This window comes from Buteo buteo, chromosome 7, assembly GCF_964188355.1.
Source record: "Buteo buteo chromosome 7, bButBut1.hap1.1, whole genome shotgun sequence".
Classification (NCBI taxonomy): domain Eukaryota; kingdom Metazoa; phylum Chordata; class Aves; order Accipitriformes; family Accipitridae; genus Buteo; species Buteo buteo.
Window position 1 is genome coordinate 20,301,925 of NC_134177.1, and position 20,873 is coordinate 20,322,797.

General features: G+C 42.1%; 1 protein-coding gene across 5 annotated transcripts in view; it reads left to right on the top strand.

The window, feature by feature from the left end:
* Positions 1-20,873, top strand: part of DOCK10 (dedicator of cytokinesis 10) — a 166,536-nt gene that overhangs the window by 21,588 nt on the left and 124,075 nt on the right. For 3 of the 5 annotated variants that reach the window (XM_075031842.1, XM_075031843.1, XM_075031847.1), the window contains exon 1: positions 7,146-7,414. The exons of the other annotated variants lie outside the window; for them this stretch is intronic. In XM_075031842.1, coding sequence (XP_074887943.1) covers positions 7,250-7,414 — 165 coding nt within the window. In that variant the 5' untranslated portion in view covers positions 7,146-7,249. Of the gene's footprint in view, positions 1-7,145; positions 7,415-20,873 lie in introns of those variants that run through there. 5 annotated transcript variants of the gene reach the window in all.

The window sequence follows — 20,873 nt, forward strand, 5'->3', positions numbered from 1 at the left end:
ACTGTAATTGTAGAAAACTACCTTTCAAAGTGAGAAATTACTTGAAAATCAGCATGGTGCTTCACCTGAGTTGGAAATAAGAATGTGGCAACTATTTGCGTGCAAGTTATAAATTTATTTCACATTTTGTATAAAGATAATATTCTGAGAAACCCCTATAGGGGTTGAAGCTCCAGAGATGTGGGTTCTAGCCCAACTCCTATCATTAGCCTGTTGGAAATCCTTACTTCAGTCTTTTTTTGTACTTTTGTTTCTGTTTCCTTGTTTGTTAAATGGTTGCAGTATGTTGATACCATTAGTAAACTGCTGTGGGATCTAAGGCGGGGGGGGGGGGGGGGGGGGGGGGAACCTCTGTATTTTGGCCACATACAGTGTGGTAGTAATTAAGAGTACTCCACACAACTTCTGTATAATACTTTTCATCAGACATCAGCATGAAAGAGAAAAGCAATATTGAGAAGAGACAGGCAGCATTAGCACACGCAGTCACAGGGAGCCTGTTTCCTTGGTTATCCCACTTCCCCCCCCCCCCCCCCCCCCACCTTGTCCGTACATGGTGGTTTCTATTTTCAGCAGGTAAAGTCAAGGAACAGCGGAGTTGTAAGAATGCGTTTTGCAGTATGAGCTTCCATGAGCTTGCCGGTTGTCCAGCAGTCCCGTGTCCGCTGTTGCGCAGCCCTTGCTGTGCTCCCTGCCCGGGTCCGGGTCCGTGCCCGCGCTGAGCAGCCCGCGGTGCGGTGGCCCACTGCCCTGTCGGTTGCACAAGGGTGCTCTTCCAGGAGACACAAGTTCTCGTAGCCTGCTCCATATTTCTGTGCCATATGTAGCACCGTGCTGCATGGGCAGCCTTCAAGTGGTCGCTTCTTTGGTTTTAAAGGTAAGTCTGTGTGTAACTTGTCATTCAATTTGAATCACGCAATATTTTGAAAGGTTAGATAAACACCAGTCCTTATCCTGCAGCCCTTCCTTTGGGCACTCTGCCTAGCTGTGGTGGGGAACTGGAGAACACCTGAGTCATTTTTAAAGGTTTTGGATAGTGCAGGGTTTTTTGGTTTGGTTTGTTTTTTTAATGTAAAGAGAAGATTTTAGAAACACAGTCGTTTAACGTACGTTACTTGGTAGCCAGTGAGGAGAGCCGAGTCTGGTGGTGAGTTTGTCTTTCATGTACTACTCCCTAGAGGGTGCCATACACTTACTTTCTGCAGTCCTTCTGTTCGCTCTGTAGCCAGGTGGCTTTGCAAGGGTTGCTGGGAAGGTATCTGCCGAATGTTGCACTGGTGTAATCATTGCTTGCTGCTCTCAGGTACGATGAAGAGAAATGAGGTGGTTGAATGATTTAAGCCCCTTTCATATAGTTATAACCGTATACTACTAATTGGGGAGTTTGCACTGACCGTAGCGTAGTACGGTTAAGAGTTGTTTGTGTTGGTCAAGGATAGCTTCATAAGAAGGAAACACAATTTCAAGATGAAAAAGCTGTAGTGTCATTCAGGAGCTGTACTGACCAGTTACTGCAGGAAATGCCTGCTTTCCCCAGCCACTAAGGAGCAGCTGGTGGAAACTAAAGAAATACAAAGTCTGTGTACTTCTGACACCTTTGGCAAGGCCTTTGGGCCTGCTCTGCTATTTGAGACCTCAGTGTTTCTGACAGTTAACTGTTTTGAAGCAAAGTTTTGAAATACAGTGCATGAATGTTTTTAAATGACTGTAAGAAGGTATGTTGTGAGCGGAAGGCACGGATGCTACTTATGGCTTTTAGCAACTATGAGTGCATAAGCTTTCTTTGAAATAGGTACGTGATCACCATGTATATTTTAAAGCTTTTTTTTTTCCTCGAAACATATGATGCCAGTGGTTCAGCCTAGTACTGCACAGCCTGTTGTAGGCCACTGGGCTGGATGTGAAAGCTTTGGGACATGACTTTGTTGAAAGAGATGACAGGGCAGCTCTTGAAGATGGATTCTCATAGTCCCCCAGCCCTCCACTAGCAACATGGCAGTAGTCAGAGAACAGGAGGTGGTATTGGAAATGCTGCCTCTGTGGCACTGAGAGATGCCACTATAACGTGGTATGCGTCACATTGCTTTAAGGACACAGTCATTAGAAAAAGTGCGCTGAAAGATCTAAGTTTATACTGTTCCTCAGGCATAAAATGTGCAAGGAAAGCAGGCACATTAATGAGGGTTTCTGTCATCAAGCAGACTGCTGTGAAGACTACCTGTTGTAGTACTTCACCCGTCTGATCCGGGTCTTGATTTTGGTTCCTTGGAGGCTGGTTAGGATTCCACTGTTTGTTTTGAAGTAGCAGAGCATGAAGAGAGGCTTTCAAACTTGGATACATTCCCCGCGCACCGCCGCCCCCCCCCCCCCCCCCCCCCCCTTTCCTCTGCAAATACCTCCAAGCCTTTATGGAAACAAATACTGGAGACAAGGACCTTTGATATCTCTGAGGAAAATTCCCTTTGCTAAGAAGATAATGTCTATCAGCTCTTTTTGTTTTGGAAGGGTGATGTGGGTGATAAATTATAAGGTGCTGAGAGATGACACAGTAGCTCATCAAAATGTGAGTGATCCTCATCTGCACCAAGATAGACACTGTAATTTTGTGGTTGTATCTTGCTTGAAATGCTTGCCTGCTACTTGTATAGGCTAGACCTTAACAGAAATTTTACTATAACTGTGGGTCTATGTGAGGAGCTGTGAGTGACAGCCACTGGCCACGTTACTTATGTGTTGTTGGGAGCTGCTTATCATCTGCACCAGGATGACATATGTGGAATAGTAAGTCATGTAGGATAGCCTTGAAAAACTGAAAGACTCGCTCTAGTCTTCCCAAGAGAACAATTCATGCTTTAAAATGGTGAGGGCTTGCAGGTGGGTCTGACTCCAGACATGCTCAGATGGGCTTAGCTAAGTGCTGTGTATGTGTACCAGTACATCACCTGGACTAGAACCATCCCAAGCTATCTCTGATTGAGCTGTGCGAGGTAAATAGCTCACCTGGCAATTTTTTGCGCTATCTCTGATGAAGGATTTTCAGTGAATGGACATTGTTTTGCCAGTTTATTAACCACTTTGAGTTTAGGTAAATGGTCCTGCAAGTTGGTTTCAGAGTGTCAACAAACTGCTGTCTGTGAGAGTAGCTTTGTATAAACCTGCTTTACGCTGGTGAGTACCTTGCTCAGCTGGACACTCGGGCATCCTTTGATAAGTCATAATGGTGGCATGAGCATTATCATCTGTAACAATGCTGTTCTTGTTATTTGTACTGTTAGGCTGTCTTTAGTTCCTGTTAATGGCTTGGACCTTTTGTGGGCCAGGCTGAGCAGACTGTCGTAAGCAGTTCCAGGAGCGTTCCTGTTTTTGTGGGTGGCTCCTGCAGTCACCTGTCATTGTTGCTTTAGGATGATCACACTTCAAGAGTTTCTGCATAACTTCTCAGCACGCGTCATGCAAACACATCTTGGAGAGGAGGTCTTGTTTTCTGGAGAATAGAAAACCAAAATGGAACATGCCATCTTGACAGCTGAGCAGGTGTGGGCAAAAGATTCTTCTAACCTGCAGCCATCCTCCTTGCCTGAAGAGAATGCAGCCTTCTCTGGTGCTGGAAGGAAGGATCAGTATTTCCTTTGGAAAGTCATCCTCTCACTAAAGGATCTACTCTGAGAGCTGCCTTTCTATCTTCCTGTTTAAAGCCCTCAGCTGAAGACCAGCATACCAATAGGTTATATCCTGTTTATTCAAATGACACAAAGAGAAAGGAAAATTAATGGAATAAAGAAAGCTGTGGGAAGGAAACAAGCTTTTAATGTGGTGTGCTAAAGAGGTATGAAATAGGAGTGTTAGAAAGTGTTTGGTAGCATCTTTAGAAAGTCTTGCAGCCTGCAGAAACGGAAGTGCAGGAATATTGTGGAAGAGAAATAACCCAGTGCTTGGAAGATGAGGGGTTTACTCTCTGCTGCAGACCTCCTGCCACAGGCAGTTTACCTCTTCAGGCCCTGACTGCCCATTTGCAGAGCTGGCATCTCTTTTGTGTGGAAGCTGAGGGTGGATGACGGATAGCTGTTAGCTTCCGGATCCAGATGCCTTTGAAGTCTGCTTTCTAATCACGGACTTAATAAGACATGGCAAGTGTGACCCACTTCTGCTCTTGTACAACTTTGCTGCTGCATAGACCCAGCCCTTGGAGTTGCCAAGGACTGGGTCACTGAGGTAATCTGGGTTAAAACAACCATCTTGCCTCTTCAATTCTTTTTTTCTTTTTTTTTCATTGGGGTCCCTTTAGTGGTCTGCTTCCCAGCCTGTTCCTGTAAACCATCATGCTGATGTTACATGGCTACTTAGCATAGCTGAAATGAGTGATGGTTAAGAATGGAGTGAGAGTGGGCAGCAGGTGGCTTCCACCGTGGATATTCCTTAGCCCAGCTTTGTTGCCAAAGTCTTCCTAGTGGGGAATTAAGGAGTTGCTTGCACAAAGGAGTATTTTGCTTCCCAGGGAATTTCACTGGATTCAGCTTTTGGACTAAAGTGCTAATTAACACAAAACAGTGCTTGATGCTTCACTGTAAGAGTAACTAACGCTGTTGATAGTTGGTGTATAAGCATAATATATGCTAATGAGATCCCTACATTTGAAGAACAAAGCTGTTGATACTGTGTGTGTGTCCAGGCATTTTTAATGGACTGGGAGTTTTCCTTTCCAACGTTAGCTCATGCTTCTGTGAGATTTCCTTAAAACAGAAGGGGGTTTTTAGCTCTTTAGTGGTTTCTTTTCCCCTGTGCATTAGCTGTTTTTTCAGTTCTTGAATTTTGATCAAGGTCTGGAGGCTACTTTTAGCTGGCTTTGGCTTGTTAGTTTACTTGTTTTCGGACTAAGTGTCATTTTTCTCTCCTAAGAGATGAAATGCCAAGATTATGTCATTCCTACTTGTATCTAATAATAGCTTAATCCACAAATAATTGTATGAAGTCACTTGGGCCACTGGCAAAGAATAGTTTGATGCAAAGACTACTGAAATGAATGGGATTCTTCACTGAGAGTGAAGCAAAGCTTTGGGTCAAGCCCTCGGGTGCTATTCCATGTATGCGTGCACGACAGTGTTGGGCTGCGCTATGGAAACCAAATTTCATAAAAATCCCTGCCAGTTCTCCCAGCTGAACACTGGTGAGCAAAAGAAGATGCTGTACAGACAGACAGGATATGTGTCAGCAGCCCCCAAGGTAGCAGAGCAGTTGCTGTAATAGCCAGCAACAGACATTATCCAGGCCCATACTGCTGCTGCTGGAATTAAAAGTAGGAATGTAGGTCTCCCAGCTGCCCAGCGCATCTTTTGTGTGGCCAAGGTGTCAGTCGCAGTTCTGGAGTAGGCAAGGGACTGATGAAAATGTAAACAATAGCAGCAACAGCAGGCAGGATTGCTGATTTGGTGTAGAAATTAGCCAGCTGTGCCACTGTGCTCTTGTAATTGCACTAGAAAAGTCGAACTAATAAGCATGATGTGAGGCCCCCTCTATAGGGTGTGCCAGTGTATAGGCAGGCACAGCACGTAAGTGTGTGAAGTCTGCACCAGCGAGATCCAAGGGGGAAGAGCCAGGTAGGTGCATTGGCAGAGCTGTGGGTGAGTTTGTGCAGTGCCTGCCAGGGCTGCTAACTATTTTCTGTATGTACTCTAAGCAGCTTATTCTAAAGAAACAATGGCAATGAGTTTGTTGCTTTTAAAGAACAAATTTGAAGGATTTAGCTTTTCTGGCAAATGCTTTAATTAAAATGATGCTGTCTTTTGCCAGATCGCTGAGCAATTAAACCCTAATCAAGCCCAGAAGAAAGTATTTCCGCAGAATGTTTTCAGTGCAATTCCTGACTGAGATTTTGAGGAGGAGTGTTATTTACGAAGATCTCATTAACAGACATTGAAAGGTTGTTAATGCCCGCATGGGAATTGATGACAAAATTTTCATGGCCTTCGTTAGAAATCAAAGCCTTTTGATGCGAGGTAAATACGGGTTTGGGTGTACGTATAATAAAGTTAATATATATTAACTTAAAAGCAGCTTCTCTGGAAACCCTGTTGGAAATCCTTAGTTTTCCTAATGTGTAGGAGAAATCCATTTTCTGTAGATATTTTTAGTGCTAACTTCCTCTCAAGTGCTATTATCTTACACTCTCTACCATTAATGCTTGCTGTGTTCCCAGGTCAGTCATGTGATTGCTAAACATCCCTGCCTGCTTTTTGAATGACTTGTCAGGCAGGAGCCAGAAAGGCAAGTTGTTACTGCTGACTGCCAGCAGCTGCTTCTCCCTGCCTGGATCCTGACTGATAAAACACTAAAATGCTTTCCTCTTACCCTTCTTGGAAGGTCATCAGTGTTTGGTTCAGTGTGAGACCCTCTCAGCAGAGACCCTTCTCAACACAAGCCTCCTATGTAGATGTAAAAATGTATTACTCTGCAGAAGGCACGCATGTGTGGGAGCACACAACAACTACACTATTGAAAGGCATTTCAGAGCTGCACACTGCTGTTTCTCATTGAGCCGTGGCTATTTTAGCATGAGCTGGATGAAGCAGTCCAGATTTCTGCTTTTTTTTTTTTTTTTTACCACTTGTTACATTTACAACTCAAATGAGCTTGCTGTGCTTCAGAAAATTGCAAGAAGTGAAAAGATTACAGCCCAAACCCCTCAGTGAGCTTAAATGTCTCTCTTTTTTTGTGGCAAAACACCCTAAGGCAAAGTATTTTAAAAACAGCAGTGCTGATAATGAGAGCTAATAACTTTCCAGATGTTTGTTATTTTGCTACATATGACTTTTTTAAAAAGGTATTTAAGCTGATCCTGCCAGTTGTTGTGGATGCCTCTGTGTGTGTGTGTGTGTGTGTGTGTGTTAATGAACAGCTGGCTCTTTTGAACTAGGAATTTTAATACTTTCAGTTCCATGAAACCGGAATCAGTGGAGGCGGCTGATTGTACAAGAGAGGGAGCACATTTTCTCATGTGAATTCAGAAGCACAGAGGGACGGAGAGAGAAAAAAGCATCGTAACATTGCGTGTGTTTCAGTTTCAGTGGATCAAATCTTTCCTCTATCTGCATCCAAGCTATTTGGTTGTGATCAGATGATCAGAGCTCAAGGAAGCGATTGGAGAGCGAGCTGGCTGCAGCTGCACTGTAGGCTGTTTTCAGCGACAAGGAGCCACTGTTTTTCAAACACAGCATAAACATAGAAGTTATTTTGTAGGCTTCAGGATGCAGATATGGGTTGTGCTGCCAGCATTGTTCTGCTCCAAGCCTTTCGTTCTGTGGTACAGAGGAACTGTCCACATATCTGCAGGCGACAACGACGAGAGGAGTTGTCACATGAAATTCTGCCGCTGGATAGTGATGATGAAATGAGCAGACCCAGGACTCTCATCATAATGGTATGGTATACTTTAATTGCCAGAGAGAGGCAACAGAATTATTATTACAGATGTTACGTGATTATGTATTTCCTTTATGTATTTGGAGAGAAAGAGCATTGACAGGCTATTTGTCGCTGTAGATTAGTTTGCTGGTAGATGTGCTGTCTCTGTTGTCAAACAGAGCTGAAACGTTACTTTATGGGTGAAGCTGAGAGCTACACATAAGCTCTCTGTAAAGTAAATGTTCTGTTATTTAATTGTTGGGAGATTTTGTTGCTATTTGCGAGATAGGCAGCACTGGAGCCGGTAGTGTGGTTATGTTTTATTTCAGACTTGGAATTCCAAACAGCAGACAGCTTAGGAAACATTTACTGAGTCTGTTCATCATAATAACAAAAACAAACCCAAAGGCCAAACAAAACAAAAAAACTTTACTTTCACCCAGGATGCAGTTGGAATTTATATCAAGTTATATGCAAATAAACTCCCATATATCTTTGCTGCAAACAGTTTGCAGCAGTAAAATGTTTGCTGGATCACCGCTTTCTGGCTTAGTGAGTTGCCTCTGTTCTTTAAGGACGGGAGGCTTGAAAGGCTCTCAGTCTCTAAGAGTCATTTTCTTTCTGAATTAAATTGGATCATTTTTATTTTGTGGTGGGAATATAATAAGTACTGTAGGTTTATTAGGAATAAGTGACAGGGTTGTTCCTCATTATAAATCACTGTTTCAGAATGAGGAATACGTTTATTGCTTAGTTACTGTTCTTCCTTGCCAAATAGATGTATGGTGAGCATTTCTAGAACCCTGAGTGGTTTGGGGCTGAGGTGGCAATGATTTGGTACTATGTGGCTCTAGCTTGGTAAAAATATGACCAAGACACTGCAAATAGTATTTTTGCCAGTTTGTCATGGCACACATGTATAATATTTGAGTGGTAGACATATTTTTCTTTTAATGTAAGGTATGTTATGATGAAGTCCAAAGTGCATCCCCCTGATACCTCTCTGTATCACACAGGGCATTAACTTAGTTATAAGTGGGTGATAGTAATTAGAGAATTTAATAGCTGTCATGAGTTCTAGCAGTGGTTTTAAGAGAGCATTGCTGCCCTTAGAGAGGTGTGTAGTGCAGTCATGGCAACTATAGTAGTGAGGACCCAATCCAAGCAGTGCTTTTATTTATCAGGTGAGGGTATTATCCAGTGCATGGGGGAGGCTAATGTTCATAAGGAGGAAGGGGATGGATTTCATCATCGTGAAGCTGATGTTTAAACTTCTTTTGCTTTAAAATCCAGTATCTATAAAACAAACTTTTTTCCACTTAATGGTTAAATAAACAACCTCAACAGTATTTAAACGAATAACTGTCTCCTTCCTGATAGTAGTTTCAAGCATAATGAAGTGAGAAGGGTCTGGAAGAAATTGCAGCATGTCCAAGTATGGATCATCTGTGCAACTTGCTTCAGTCCTTGGAAGAAAAGCGTAGTCTTGGGTGTCGCGGCAGCAAACAATGTACCAACCTCCCCATACAGATGCAGTTAGCAGCAGCTTGAGTTGCAGTTCCTTGTGCGGTAAATCCTGGGAGAGTGGGGCTTCAAGAGCTGCAGCAAAGGTCCCTGGGCTCTCAAAGAAGTGAGGCTTTACCACAGTGTGGAGGGAGCTGTGGAAGCTGTCCACCACCCTGCAGGGCTGGGGAATTTCCCAAAGGAGAGGCACACTGGTCCGAGCCAGATGGTCTGTTACCTGCTGCTGGATGCAGGCTTTCAGTGATCCCCTGCTGGTCTCGAACACATCCGCCCATCGTAGTAACGGGGGCTTTATGTTCTCTACAGTACCAGTTAATGCACTGGTGTTTGTCCTGTCAAAAGGCTGCCCTTGCCTAGGAGATCTGTGGGATCCTTTTCACCCCTTTGAGCAGGGGAGGATGAGTGGTTCAGTCCGCTCATGAGGCTGCTGTGGGTGCAGGCAGGTGCTTCGGAGGAAAGCTGCTGGGCAGGCGATGACTTGGGAAAATGGTCTTTCCTCGCACATCTTTCTTTCTCTTCTGGATGTGTATTACTGTGTGTTTTTATTTAGAAGCAGTTAATAATGCAACTATCTCAAATAATTTGCCACTGAGCTTTACCGTTAGGCTAGTAATGATGTGGAGACCTGGTGAGCTGAGAAGAAAGCGCTGCTTCAGAGCACTTCTGCGGCAGAAATGGATGGTCCTGTTTCTACCAGAATTCATGTGACTTGAAAGAGCAGCATGGTAAAGAGGGGCTGGAGGCTGCTGGACCTTCATAAAACATGTGTTGTGGTCCTAACAGATTATGTTTTTTCCCCTTGGTCTGTTGTAGATCATTGAAGTTTATGTCTGGATAATACAGTGGAGACAATTATGTAGACAAGCAAAAGAGTGTTTAGTTCACAATGTCATTATGCACATTGTGCAGATGCCAGGAGCTAAACTGATCCCAAAGAGATTACTGAGGTTTTTTATGCCCAAGGGCAGTGAGTGATTGGGGTGCCCAAAGAAGAGAGGTGAGGAAATCCCAATATGCAGAATATCTGAAATATACTGACATGCCTGAGTGTGATCACCAGAGGCTGTGGGCTCCTGTCGGCTGAAGATCTGGCATTTTATCTTTTCATGCCTTCAGATGAAATGGTTCTCCTCTTCGTAGCTTGTGTGCCACTGGCTATATGCTCCCTACTGAGAGTGTTAGTATTTGGTATTGATTGGGGAGATAAACTATCCTTTCTTTTTGAATGGCTTAAGTCCCCAGGCTCTGCTGCATGTTCTTGCAAGTTTGCCTGTTCTGTGTGAAGCAAAAATAAAATCTCAATGTTGCTTTGGTACAGAAAGCAATCCTGAGGCAGAGAGAACAGCAGTCTACCTTAAAATACTTCCAGTAAGTATACAGTTCTGTATACCTGCCCCATTTTCCTCTGTTAATCCCTGAAGAGGATCATCCTTATACAATACTCTTCTAGGAATTGTGCCCTTGTCAGTGGCACTCCAAGCAGGAGATGCTGTGGATGTGCTCTATGAGAAAATAAAGGGAGAAGGCCCAAGTACAACCTCCAGCTATTGCTTAATGGCCACCTACTAATCATTGTATGAAACCTTTAGGCATCACAGCAGGTATTTCTAGCATTCTAGTCCTTGCAGAAAGTGAAGATCGATGCCTTTATTCACAGAATTTTTTTTCCTCTTCAGTTTGTTAGTTTAGAAATCTGGTTTTATCCTTGGGCAAGGCAGATTAATGATCAGTTTTAGATCTTGGCTGGATCCACAGAGCAGGGAGAGATGCCAGAAAGACAAAACTGGAAATTCTTTGTCAATGACTATCGTGTGTCATCTTCTCTTGGACACGCTGCTGGGAGTTGCCAGAGACATGCAAAATAAGTATGCAAACAAGCTCTAACTAGATGTACAAGTTGGATCAATGTGTTCAGTGACTCTATTTAATAGACCATCTTGTTGTTTTCTGTACCTTTAACATATGTCTGTAAGAGCTGGTTTTCAAAATAAGTCCATGAAATAGTGAGGTTTGAGATATTAAAAAGCCGATGTAGAGTGAATGCAAATGACTGTATGTGCTGTTTCTGCAAGAAAAAGGAGAAGAGGAAGATGCCTGAAGGAAGAAAATTTAGTACATGGGGTTATGTGGAACTGTTTGGTGCTTGGAGTGGGGGCACTAATGTTTAGGATTATGCTTTGTGTTTGGAACTTGTGACCTGAAAAGAAGTTGGGCTTTATCTAGTAGCTCATTCTTTGTTTTCTTCATGTGATTTATCATGAACTGTGGCAGCTGAGATTTGTGTGGAAGATAAGAGCAAAGCATGATATTTGAGGAGAGCATCCTTCTGTCCACACACACACTCCTTGGTAACCAGCTACACAAAAATGTGGTACAATGTTTTGCATTTTGAGTAAAATGACCTGTTAGCTTGAAGACAGCAATAGCAAGGTGACAATATTACTCTCTTTATTCAGTTTTTCATCTCTGAAAAGAGACAGCTTGCAGAGATTTTATCTACTCTTTCCAGTAATAGAAGAAGTAAGAGAACCTCCCCTGCTGCACAGGTGCAGGATGGCAGCTGTGCTCTGGCATACAGGTGGGGCTGGGGTGCTGCCCGAGCTGCTTCTCAGGTCACTTAGTTTGTAAATGGAATTTTAGTCTTCTAAAAGCCATAGAAACAATAAAAGCATGGCTTTGAGAATTCTTCATCTAATACTAAAGTTTACCTCCAGAATTGTGTTCCTTAAGTTTTGTTGCACAATCTGTGTTAATTTTATGTTTCTAGTTTAAATAATTCAGTGTACTCACTTCCTCCTTTGTATGCATTTACCTACTGAAAATTTATGCCACATTCATACTAAGTGCTATCAATAGATGGCAGCTCTAAGAACTTCAAGATCTTTGACTCATGACTTACTGGTTTTGTAGGTGGGAATGTGTCTGCGTGTGCCCAAATGGGGAGGACTTGCAGCAACTTTTAGAGGTCAGCATGAGCCTCAGTTCTGGGAAGAGAAGGGTGTTCTCTTTCTCCAACATCTTGGAGGAGGGATTGTCTTTGGAAAGCCAGACTACCCAGGGCTCTAAAGTTCAAAAGAAATATTCAAAATATTCATATCTTTTAGCTCAAGTCAGAAGCTTCAATGTGTAGTACATTTTTAAGCAACAATAAACATATGTAGCTTTGTTTGACCTTAATAAACTTCCACTTTGGCACTTGACCTCAGTAGGAACAGAAACAGGCCTATGTTTGAATAAACCAATAACAGCAGAGTGTAAAGAGGAAAAGTAGTAAGTGATGCACAAAATGCTTCTACTTCAGAGCCATTTTTGCAACTGGTTTTGTTACCTTTGTGACTTTTTTCTTGTGCCTAACGCTGAACAGGCCTGCTGGTAACTGCTCAGCACCGTCATCAGCAGAGCAGCGTAGGAGGGACGATGTCCATCTCTTCTTCAGAGCAGTGTTTGTTCTTCTGTGCTGAAAGATGTTTGGTTTGGTTTTGGCTTTTACCAGTTTAGGCAGCAGCTATGGCTCTGGGTATATTTTCTTAAGTACAGAGGTGAATGAGCCCAAGATGTGGCTCTGTTTCATACTTCAGAGTGTTGCAGTAACATTTGAAGTATGCATGTGGTTGAAAAAGAGGTGGCATTAAAAACAGCCTTTTTCCACTGAACAAATCTTCTCCATCGGACATTAGTACTCTGAACCACAACATTTTATATTGCTTTCACTTCTTACTAGTGTTGCAGCAACATGTGGAGTATGACAGCACATGGAATGAAATAATGAAGAATCTGGTAACCAAATTCTTATGACAGCTTATGAAGAGTGTGGACTCAAAGTGATGAAAACATCCTCCTATATAAGAGGAATTTTCTATTTACTTTTTTTTTTTTTTTTTTTTTAACGAGAAGCAAGCTATTTATTTGTAAGCAAAGCATACCTGAAAGAGTAGGGTATAAGTTAAAGGGACATAGAAAAGTCTCTGTAAGTAGCAGTCCTTGGGAGTGCTTTGGGAAGGCTCTGTGGTTTTATGCATTTGACAAAAATCACAATTTAAGCTGCATGTTCAAAATGCTTCTTGGGAGAGAAGAAAATTGACCTATAGAAAGGCAAAGTAACTTGATTAAAGCCAAGAAGGCAAAGAGAGAAACAAACACAAAAAAAAAACCCAACCCCCCAAAAACCCCACTTCAGGTTTTGGGGGCTTTGGCCATCTGCAGCCACACTGCTCTGCATAATAAGCATATTTATAAACAAATCTATGCACACACATGCTTGATTTATTGCAGGTTTTGTCTGTGATGCTCTGTCTGCAGTTCTGCTTGGCTCTAGCTCTGATGGGCTGTAGCAAATGCTAGCTTTCCACGTTTCCCTTGATTGTTTTGCTCTTTGGACTTTCCTTCATGCTTTTTTTTTTCTTTTTTGTCCAAGTATTCCAATCATACAGAGAAAGGTAGGAGAGTTAAAAAAAAAAAATAAATCCCAATGATCTGACTGCTCTGGGATTTTGAAATTGGGTGAGCTATGGTTGTAGGAACTTTAAGCTATTTACATCGTGTGATACCCTCGCACACCAAATTGGCTATAAGTGCTCATCTTGCATTTATGTTTGTCTGCTTTCCTCTGTTTATCACGATATTAAATACTTGAATAAATTATAAGGAAAAGATAAACTCTGGGTAATAGTAAAGAGATGAACATAGATTTCAATGCCAAATGCTAAGCTATAATATATATTTTACATATATTATATATTATTATCTATTATTAATATCTTTGAAGTTCTGGAAACTTCAAGAAAATGCTTTGAAATTTATTTCTTATTCAGAAGCACAGAATTTAGTAGAGGTATTTTGTTTCAGGCTGTCAGTGGAGACTGTAATGTTGGACAGAAATATGAAACATTTTAAAATATATATATATGCGTATTTGTGACCAACAGCCTCTAGGTCTGTTTTTGGAGACATTCTCTGTTTTTTATGTGCATCTTGGGCTGCACAAGTAGTTCCAGACTCATAACTCAGTTCAAATAATTTGGTCTTTTGCCTCGCAAAGTGAGGTTTTGGCATGGGATGTGTGACTGCTCCTGGCACTATACTGATCAGGCTGTATGGGTGAGTTAGGCTGACAGTTAATAGCTACAGAAATGGACTGTAAGCAGTGATACTCCCTGCTACCGTATCTTGGCTGAGGAGCGGTGTCATCCCGCGCTGCTCAAGCTCCATTACAGGACCACATCTTCATTAGCAGTATCACTGTCCACAGCTCACAGGAGGTGGGTTGGGGCAGCGCATGCAGTACGTACGAGCCACGAGGATGCAGAAATCCACCCGTGGTGCTTCATGCATGCTCCCAGCACGGCTCAGGTGTTTGCACCGCAATACCAGTGAGTGTGTGCCTGCAGGCATCTGCAGCTGGAGCACTGCCGACCTGCAGTGCACATGGCAGCTGAGACTCTCAGGCTGGGAGAGTGAGCGGCAGTGTGGTGGCAGCAGTGCTCGTTGTCTTCATGTGTACGCACTATCCTTGGCCCAGGCTCTGGTAGACGGGTTCTCTTCTGCTGACTATGGTGAGCTGCATCTGGTTCAAGAAGCGTGCAAAGGAACAGCAAATTAAACTCATGCTTTCAGAAAGTGGTATCAGTGCCAGTCCTCAGTCCTTGCCTCTCACTAGCATTAACTCACCGCTGGCTGCAGCACCGAGAGCCAGGCGGGGCTTTATTTTTCATGCTGTTGTAGGTACAGAAACCTCAGAGTAGAGCTGATCTGGATTTAAATGCATATAGCTGAGTCAAGAGTCCATTTCAGTCCTTTGGCTATAAACATAGGGGTATCGATTTAGCTTAGAAACAGCCATGCTCTGTAAGAGGTACACCGAGTGGGGAAGGGAGCCATAAAGAAACCGGGGCCCTCTGAGAACGCCAGCCAACCGAAAGTACTGCCAAAGCAAAAGCTTCTGGGAGAGAGAAAGCGGGGAGGGAGACCTGTCAAGGCAAAGATAGTGTGTAAGAGAGGAAGAGTTCAGTGATGAGAAAGAGAGAATCCAAGTGGAAAATACTGTTTCTTCTCATCTGAAATTAATTAGGCACACTGCTGTTAAACTTCGGTAAGGTTTGATTTTTGAGGGCAAGCCACCACTGCTCTATGTTGACACATCAAGATCCTCTGATGCTTTTTCTTCCTTCCTTGTTCTTATCAAAAGCCTTCGATTTTTGCTTCACGAGTGTACTTCTTACTGATGTTAATCCTTCCTCCGTTGTCCTTCTTCCACCCCTTCCTTCCCAAAGTGGAAAACCATCTTCTGCTTTGACTTCAGGATAAATGCGATCCATTCCCCTCCCGGGTGGACTGGAAATCTGAATGGAGTGTGACAAAACTGTTGGTGATATTTCTCACTTCCATGAAGTTTCTTCTTTACAACAGAAATGTTAGTATACTTGGTCTAAACCCAGTTTAAATAAATCAGAATTCCAATTCAGCACATTTCAGACAAAAGCCTTATGCAATTTCATTGCTCATGAGAGACAAAGAGATATTTCTCTGAGCCTTTATCTCCACTCTTCATACTCTTCCATCTATCAGAATCATTTGGTTTTAATGCATGTGGAAAATTTTTATTGCTCCATAGCCTCTCCAGCAACTTCTGGCCAGGAAACTGGGGTAACATGGCACGGTGCAACAGGAGTCATTTCACTTAATAGCAGCTGCTGAGCCAGTGCACCATCAGCTGCGGCAAACAGATAAATTGAGGAGTAGATACTGTGAGTACATCTGCAGCGTAAACTGGCGTGTGATTACTGTGTGCTGTAAAACCTAGTGCGGCTAGCACTAGTGATCTTACCTTCTTCTGTGCAACCCAGGGGGGTTGTCACCTGATTTCTATAAACTCTCAAGAGATTCTGATTTCTAGATTACATTTCCTGAATCATACAAGCTTTTGACGAAAGGCATCACCACTTGATGACTGTTAGATGACTACAGCCAATATGTGTACACGAATACAGACTAGTTCCACATTGCGATATCTCCTGTAGCTTAAGAGGAACTAGACAAACACAGGTGAATGGTTTTGATGTTCCCTTAACCAAAGAAAGGTTAGCAAAAGCAAAACGCATTTCTAAGGCTAAGCTGCGTTTCAGCGTATTTGAGTCTGTCAGCTAGTACTAACTGGCAGCTCTGCTTTTGTGAGTGAAACAAGAAATGAATCCTCTGCCAAAGTATTCAAGTAACTGAGCTCCTGTTCACTGCAGTACTGTTTCAGGAATACAGAAACAGGCGCAGTGTCTTCAGAGTGTTTGGAGCTAAGGAAGATGGAGGAAGATAGAGTGTCTTGGAAACACATGAACAGTTCCTGGTCTTTTAGCTTTTAAATCCCTTCGTTGAATAATTAAGCCTTCCAGCCTGAATTAGTGATTGGAGTGAGGAATGCCATGGTGGAGAAAGGATTAGGATCCAGCACCAAAAAGCATGTCACATGAATGCTTCAGGATGTTTTGGGTGGCAAGGTTCTGACATCATCTCGGAGCGCTACTCCAGGTCTAGTCCAGCTGAAGCTGGCTCAGCCCATGGACCACGATCTCCTATGCTGAGGTGTGGTAGCTGTACATACATATGTGTATTTCCAGTCAGAAAGAAACGGATTCCTTCATTGTTCTGGGGCTCAATTATTTCAGTTCTGCTAGGACTCTTACTTTAAACTTGGGGAACTCTGTAAATAAATACTTATTATAAAAAATGTACTTTTTTTCATCCTGTTAATTTGGTGCCTCTTCAGTACAAAATGTTACGTTCTGTCTAAACAAAGAATTTCTGTGCAATATCTTACTTCTACACTTGCAGTCTGTTAATAATTATTCCCAATTTGTGGTTAGCTTAAAACATAATAGATTCTGTGTGTGTGGTTTTCAATGAAAAATAGCCATTGTAATGTTTGTCAGACTTCCTTCTGCCTCAGGGATCACTCTGAATACAGTGTATGGAACCAATTGAATTGAACACTTCATGCCTTTGGTGTTTGTTTTTCCTCACTTCTTATCTGTCAACTGCTGTGCTCATTTTCTTTTCATTAGTATTGATACTAATACAGTGGTTAGCTATGAAACTAGGATGTTGGGAGTTGAACATCCCATCTCCAGTAAGTCATAACTTTCTTTGGTGTTTCAGCAAGGGTTTAGTGTTACCTTGATGCTTTCCACAGGTTGTGACTTACGTGCCAAAATTAGCTCTTTCAGAGGGTAAGCCTTAACAGTAAAGAGATTAGTTACTGAAATGTAGATTCATGGAACCAGATGCTCCACAGTTCTTTTTGAGATGTTTCTGCCGCTAATAAATAATGTGCAAACATGCATTGCAGCTCTCACTGTAGGAGATCTGATCTTAATGGGCTTACAGAGGAGGACAAGTTCTGGGGAGAAATGGAGCTTGGGATTGGGCCTATTTTTTCTCACTTTTGGATACTTGTGGCTTGAAGGTAAAGAATAAAAAGTGTTCACACAGCTGATTTGCACTTCTGTCTTGTCAGTGCCTTAGCTCTTCCCCTGTCTTTAACCCGTTCTCCCACGTGCTTGAGGAGCCTTTTCTCATCTCCCTAGAAAAAGCAACCAGGCACAGAGCATCCAGCTGCCTGTTTGGTCTCTCCACCTGCCAGCTGGCACTTGTGACTGAATTTGCTTATTCAGGCTGTGACTCTGTTTTGGCTTTTGTACTGCTTGAGTTCCTCCGGCTATTGACCACCGTTAGCTCTTTGGTTTTAAGCAAGGGCACAGCCCTTTAGGAGGTGTAGTGATCTAAGCAGATATCTAAAAGCCTGTTTGTTGCCAGGAATATCTGGTTTCTTGGGCCTTACAACTTGCGGTTGGGTCTCCTTTTAACTGGCCTGTTATGAAAGAAACCAAGTCCCTTGTTGGCTGTCTGCTCCCAGGTGTTAGACATGTGCTCCATAACACATCCTTCAGATGAATGTGAGCAGCATATGTGTGGAAGATACAGGGAAAGAATCCTAACCTTGAATCTGATACATCTAGTAGCAACCATTTGCTGTTTCTATGCAGACTTCTAATGAATACATTTTCCAGTATTTAAGATATATCATATATTTTGTTGTTCGTGATGCCTCTTATTCTTCATGATGACAATTTGTCCCTTGTAGCACCTGATTATGTTTCTGCTGACAATGTAGCAAAGATCAGTTGGGGAAGGACTTGTGATTGGAGTGTTTGTGCGTCCGTCACCTGCTTTTGTTCAGAAACCCTCCAACCAAGCAGCTCTGACAGATAGCGTGCTCATTCCTCAAACACTTGTATAAATACAAAATATTTTAGCAGAATGTATGGAAGTTTTTCATAAAAAAGTGAATCTAAGCCTGGAATTGTACCAATATGTTTTTACCTTGCTTCTCAGAATCTAATTGAAACTGTAAATATTGTAATGTAATTTGAAAATGTTTTCACTATATAAAAAAGCCAGTTCTTGAAGAATGCACTAGAAAGGCCCTGCCCAAATGAAATGTTTGAGAGATGAGTTGACATAAAAGTTTGTACCGGCTCCCACCAAGAAGTTTCTTTACACAGTATTTTTAAGCTGCCAAAAGCTTTTTTGCATACTGAGTGTTTGCCAATTTTCCTTTTTCAAACTAAATCAAAGGCAATTTTAAGTTACGTGAGCCTGCAAAAAGAATCTGAATTGGTAGCTAAACATTGCTTTTTGTAAAATGCATTCAAAAGACAACTGTATTTCTTGGAAATATTTTCACAAAAGGATTTGCTCCTTGAGTCAGACTGTGTCTGCAGTGTTTCAGGGAGAACAAGGAGCTGAGTGAGGAGGAACTGCAGCAAATGCTGCTTTATTTCCCATCCACATCCTTTTCTGGCACTTGTTTATGCTTGGCTGTAGTGTTGTATTTGTAGAAAATCAGAAGTTAACCTCTTAGTTTCTGATTTCCTGCCCAATTCTTTTGTATCCAGCTCAAGTGGTGCTTAATAGAAATAAGAGTCAGGATGTTCCAGCTATTTCTAGGGTAAGAGGGAATTTTCTGGACTTTCCAGAATTTCCAAATTAAAAAAAAAAAAACAAAACACCAAAAAACCCAGAATTTCCAAATTAAAAAAAAAACCCTCTTGGTACAGAGTCAGGTTGTCAATGGCCAGTTTAGGTTTTGATGATAAGCAAGAGTGAAGGTGCAAGGGCTTGTCTTTGCATGTTGGATACAAAGAGCAAGATGCGGGAGTGGGGAGAAACATGAGGGCAGGAATACTGGCTCACACTCATCTCATTGAAAAAATCATCTGGAGAAGGAAAAGGAAGAGGAATCACTATGATTCAGCTCTCTGCCTTGCAGAAGCTGGGACCTGGAATCTTAGAGCAGTTTTAGTGTGTTAAGAATGACATAGTTTTGGTCCTCCTTTACAGCTCACTGAGAAATCATAAATAAATTTTGCTTTTTGATCTGTCCTTGGATAACAGAGTTCCATAGCAGCTTCTTGGGAGGGCTTTAATACCTTGTACAATTCAAAACAGACTTATGGGAACTGGAAAATCACAGAGAAGAGTGAGGAGGATCAGCAAAGTTAGTCCATGACTACGTATGTAGACGAAGACTGGACCTGGACTGGCCTGAAAAATAACTATGAGGGGATACGATGGAAGTCATAAAAATCAGGAATGCTCAGAGACATGTAGACTTTGCTTGCAGTTTCTTCTCTCAACAAGAGAAGTAGGGATCATCAAATGAAACTAATGGGGGACAAGGTTGGAAGAAAAAAATTCACTGAATTAATATTAAAACTGGATTTCCTTGCCACAAAATGTTTAGCATCTATAGTGTCTGTGTAGGTTTGAAGAATGACTGGAAAAATTCATCAGAGAAGTCTTTGAGAACTACTAAATACACAGATGCCATCTCAGGCTGGGAACCTGCATGAGTGGAAATTGGAAGTGTGTTCAGGAGAAATACTATTATATTGACTGTTTTCTGAACTTTTACCGAAGCATCTGTAGATTCTCACAGGTGCAAAGTCTGGATTAAATGAACTTTCATCCTAGCTGGTATGACCATGCTTACATAAACTGGAATTTAGTGTGGCATCCAGGTGAACATTCAGTACTTTTTTTTGGTACTGAAATAGTATTGTACTTGGCATTGTTTTGCCTCTTACATGTGCAAGTATGTCAGCTTGATTGACTCTGCTCCCATGAATTATTTTGCATTTGTTGCAGGTTACAGTCCCTGTGCGTGGGCCTGTATTGCGAGTCTGCTGGTGTGCAGTACCTTGTCTGTGCATCAGGACCCACAGCAGTCCACTGGATATTCCTTGCTCTGAGGTTGGGATAACTGAAGGAGTAGAACTCGATAGATTATATTACATTTCTTTTTTGCCAAGGCTGGGGTTATATTTCGTTTTAATAACTTTACACAGGCTTTCACAAACTGTAGGGCTTACTCTGGGATCCTAACCACTGCCACTTCAGTGTTTTCCTAGAGTTTTTTACCTTCTTATTTTGGTAATGCTGAAGATTGCACATTTGTTAAGTCTCAATGAGGATTAGCAGTTTTTAATGAAGAAATTAAAAGCAAAGCCTAGAAAGGTGAAACAATTCTCTGGGTGTACAGAAAGTTATGTCAGAGTGAGAAACACCATATCAGGCGTTGGCGCTAGGTATTAGGCTACACCGTTTTGCTTTCTGTGTTCCAAGAGATCAGTAAGAGAAGGGGACTGCGAAAAGGGTGCGAGCTGTCTTTTCCTCTTTTCCACTTACCAAACTTAACTAATGTAAATCTGATTTGCAGGGCTTTTTATTTCACTCCTTTTTGATAAAATAATAAAATAATCTTGCTTATCTGTTTTTGGAATTTGTGTGCTTTTCTCTCTTCCAAAATGCCATTATTTAGCTTTCAATTATAGGATCCAGATGATGAATTATTATATGCAGTTGCTTTCTTAACTGCTTAAGATACCCACAGGCACTAGAAG